The 4,556-nt window shown below is 33.7% G+C and overlaps 1 protein-coding gene across 1 annotated transcript; it reads left to right on the top strand.

Annotated features, from left to right (window-relative positions):
* Positions 1-591: 591 nt before the first annotated feature.
* LOC121123568 (transmembrane protease serine 9) lies at positions 592-4,556 on the top strand. Its single transcript, XM_071890532.1, has 11 exons — positions 592-758; positions 1,004-1,148; positions 1,217-1,810; positions 1,867-2,002; positions 2,062-2,349; positions 2,405-2,555; positions 2,920-3,013; positions 3,097-3,735; positions 3,798-3,933; positions 3,989-4,276; positions 4,338-4,556. Exons 1-11 carry the CDS (start codon positions 617-619, stop codon positions 4,500-4,502), a joined length of 2,778 nt encoding a protein of 925 aa, XP_071746633.1. The 5' UTR covers positions 592-616; the 3' UTR covers positions 4,503-4,556.

The raw sequence follows: 4,556 nt of genomic DNA, 5'->3' as shown, positions 1-4,556 counted from the left end.
ATAAAACCATTTTTAGACACTGAAGGTCATCGGAAATACCTTCACTTCATCCATGAGTGTATACATATTATTAAATTAGAACCACTGTTAATATGCATGTTTCTGTTTTATCAAACCGTTGGAGTTTTATTTTATTTTTACATATTAAAGAAACTTGTTTCTGGCCATTCAAGTATTGATAAATTTCTATTGGATTTCTCATAACAACTTATTTGCATTAATAAAAGAAAACTTTTTTTTTTAATTGTGACCTAGTTTTTTATGTTTTTCGTAATATTTCCTCTACAAAAGATGTTAATGGTCTTATTAATTCATTTGAAAAAATGATGTATGCTTGAAATGAATCTGTCAACAAAAAAACCCCATAGCTATATCTATGTATAATTTTTTATTCTTTAATTGTATGAAGTCCCAAGAATAAAAGTGATACCTATTAAAAGAAGAAGAAAAATATTAATACTCGATCCTATTTTTAGGCTCGCCCAAAAAATATCCGGGATTCGAGGAAAATAGAATAGAATACAAATTTAATATTTTTTTTTTTTTCTTTCTTTTCTAAAAATCTAAATATATATCTATTTAAAAAATTTCTATAATCTTGTCTTCAGTTATCAACATGAGAGGGATTTGGAATGTCCTACATCTACGCCTAATACTACTACTATTCTTTTTAAGCCCAGGTCTGATTTCTTCAAGAGATATTCACACCTTCGGAACACACGATGCATTTGGAGATGAAGACAGCGTTGTTATAGAGGGTAAATGATCTTTCTACATATAAACAAGTACTCAGCATGCATATGTAACGTTGTATTACTTGGAAAAGTATGACTTTTTGTATAACCAAGGGTCAGAGGATGATTTACTACTAACCTTTACATAATAATAAATATTTAAATAAATCCATCTCCTCTCCTTTAGAGTGGACTCTGCTAAACCATCTTTTCTTACTTTCCTATTTTAAATCTAATTTTCTTTTCTTTCCGACTTTTGACATAACAAGATGACATAGACAGACACGTAGACCGTGAGGACCTCGGATTTGACCGAAATGATCGTCAATTACCCAATATACCTTTTGACTTGAACTCCTCAAAAAAAAATAGTGGTGCTAACATTTACCAGCCCTGTTTAACGAGTACAGGAAGGTAAGTCTATGAAGGAAAATATTTTTGTTAACCTCCACCATCAAACTATTGTTCACTTATGTATATAGACTAGGAAGATGCACCAGTCTCAAAGTTTGCTACCCTTATTTTAAAAGCCCTAATATTATTGGTTCAAACACTTGGATCAAAGGACTATATGATACTTGCAGCTACATTGGAAAAAGGGCACAGCAGGTCTTTGGTGTTTGTTGCACAGGGATACAAATGGCTGCAGAAGAAATCAAAGACACATCTGAGAACAACAATAAGCCAACACAGCCCCCATTTCCCATAAAAAGACAAGAGGACAACAATAAACCAACACAACCCTCACTTCCTATAAAAAAACAAGAGGACAACATTGAAGTTACTCATCAGAAAAATTCCCTTGAGAAGGATTACGATATCATGGAAGGTGAGGAAGATCAAGAATTGGAGATTCGGAACACTACAAATACAAAAGATTTATTGGGAGTCAAACTCAGTAGTGATCATTGTGGCCAAAGATTTTTCAGCAATAATTTGAAAATTGTTAATGGTGAGGATGCCTCTGTGGATGAGTTTCCTTTTATGGCTGCCCTATTCAATAAAGGACGTCATTTCTGCGGAGGCTCCATTATAGATAGTAAACATATTCTCACAGCAGCCCATTGTGTCGCTCAGTAATATATTCATCAAATTGTAACTACTTTAATTCAATAACTTTATTATTTATTAGTATGACCAAGATCGATGTTCGATATTTACGTGTTCATGTGCGCCAATATAGAATCAAAAGTTCAAACATAGGAACGGAACAAGAATTTCGTGTCAGACGTGTTATAAGGCACAAAAGTTTTAGTGCTAATACACTGGTAAGTAATCTATGTTAATTAATCAATCATATTGTACACCATATATATATCTAATGCAGTACAATGACGTGGCAATTTTGACTTTAAGAGGTAGTATAGATTTCTCCAAAAGTGTTCAACCAATCTGTTTAGCGTCAGACAATACTGAAACATATGAGGGGGATATAGTGACAGTAGCTGGATGGGGAACTTTAAGTGATGGTGGACGCCAGTCTAGTATTCTGCAAAAAGTATCGGTGGGTGTTTGGTCCAACTATGATTGTGGAGCTAGTTATGGAAGTCGTGCCCCTGGTGGCATCAAATCTCACATGCTCTGCGCTGCAAGTAAAGGAAAAGATTCGTGTAGTGTAAGCTCATTACAATTAAGCATTTACTATAAGTAATGGATATTTGTATACCTAGGGGGACTCTGGTGGTCCCTTATTTTATTGTGATACATATTGTACGCAAATTGGAATTGTATCCTGGGGAATTGGATGTGCAAGAAAAGAATTTCCTGGGGTTTACACACGAGTGACATCTTTACATTCATGGATCCAAAAAATTCGAAAAAACCATTAATTAGTCCATATTTATTTTTTGATTTTTGTAGAATTTCTTTTATTTACTGTCTTCTATAAATTGAAAAGGGAGATTATGGAGTTGTAACGGGATAGTGACTCTTTTAGATCATTCATTTGATAATTAATTAATTATTCTTATTTCTTTTAATTAAAAAAATTAAAACTGTATATCTTTCTTCTATAATTACATATATATATATATAATTAATCAAAGTACATAATATATTCTTTCATATTTCCAATTAGAGGAAATGAAATATATGAATTCCTTTCGTAAATGAATTTCATTACTCTGCTGATTGTATGATTAAATGCCACTCTATAAGTAATAATTAATTTCCATACTCTTTTCAGCAAAACCTGACTCGTATGATGATGATCATCCATCTGGACAAAGTTCAAATATTTATCAGCATTCTAAATTTCCTTGTACTTCATCCAATGGAAGGTAAATCCATTTGTAAATACATAAACGTAGATTCAACTATCGAAAACACTTTTTAAAATGTAAAATACAATTTCTTCTTATAGATCTGGAAGATGTATTAGTTTTAAGAGCTGTTATCCCTTCCATCGAGTGAGGAGTGATGTGCCGGAATGGGTGTTTGGAGACGCAAATGTGTGTAAGAATAGAAACCCTAGAGAGGCACAGGATCAAAGACGGGAGATTTGTTGTGAAAATGTTTATCAATCCATCCTTGGTTTTTACCCCATTTATCCAGTACATGTCATCTATGTTCCTGGAGTGGATGGCCCTATTCTCACAGAAACCATTTCCGGGACGGATACTCAGTTCCTACCAGTCATTACAAGTACTACTACTAGTACTCTAAGGCCTATTACGATTTCAACAGACACAACAAGTACTTCCACCACTACTATTGTTAAAGAAACAACAACTACAAGTAGACCAGACAACTTGGTCATTAATGATCAAAGTGTATGTGGTAATTCAATACATTATCCCATTCTTTATGATGAAAATGGCAGTGTAAGTGAAGAAATTAATCGTATTGATATGGAACACGATTTAAAAATTGTTAATGGCTGGCCAGCAAGTAAGCATGAGTGGCCATGGATAGCAGCTCTTTTTAATAGAGGGAGACAATTCTGTGGCGGTTCGTTGATTTCTCGTAGTCATATTCTAACAGCAGCGCATTGTGTTGCTCAGTAAGCCAGTCTATCATATCCTTGTTCTTATTAAGACTCAATATTAATGTTTCTCATTTTAGAATGACACGAAGTGATGTCAATAATTTGGAGGTTCGTTTGGGTGAGCATAACATAAAAGATGCACTTGATACACAAGTGGAGGTCCGTAAAGTCAATAAAATCATTCGTCATAAAGGATTTAGTTCACAAACTTTGGTATTTCCTCATTATAATATTCATGTATTGCCATTTCATTTGAATACATTTTTAGTGGAATGATGTTGCCCTCCTTTTTTTGTCAGACCCCGTGAGCTACAGTGACATTATCAAACCAATTTGTATAGACACAAGTGATGATCCCTATGATAAAAATGAAACGGCTACAGTAGTGGGTTGGGGTAGTCTCAGAGAATCTGGACCACAGCCGAGTATTCTGCAAGAGGTAACACTTCGTTTATGGAAAAATGAAAAATGCCAAGAAACCTACAATGGCGCATCTCCAGCTGGTATAACAGATCATATGATTTGTGCTGGAAGACAAGGAAAAGATTCATGCAGTGTAAGTTACCATTATGTCAAAAAATATATTAAGTACGAAATATTAATTTATTTGTCTAAAGGGTGATAGTGGTGGCCCAATGGTTAAAGCTAAGGGAGATAAATGGGTTCAAATTGGTATTGTCTCTTGGGGAATTGGATGTGGTAAATCTCACTTTCCAGGAGTATACACAAGAGTCGGCAAAATGTACGAATGGATTACTAAAGTCATTGAAAAGTTTAGTTAATTATAAATTAATAATGTTAGTTAATATAAATGAAATATATATAATAAGTCAAGG

Source organism: Lepeophtheirus salmonis, chromosome 8, assembly GCF_016086655.4.
Source record: "Lepeophtheirus salmonis chromosome 8, UVic_Lsal_1.4, whole genome shotgun sequence".
Lineage (NCBI taxonomy): Eukaryota > Metazoa > Arthropoda > Copepoda > Siphonostomatoida > Caligidae > Lepeophtheirus > Lepeophtheirus salmonis.
Note: the sequence above shows the minus strand (reverse complement) of the source record. Positions and strands in the feature narration are given on the sequence as shown.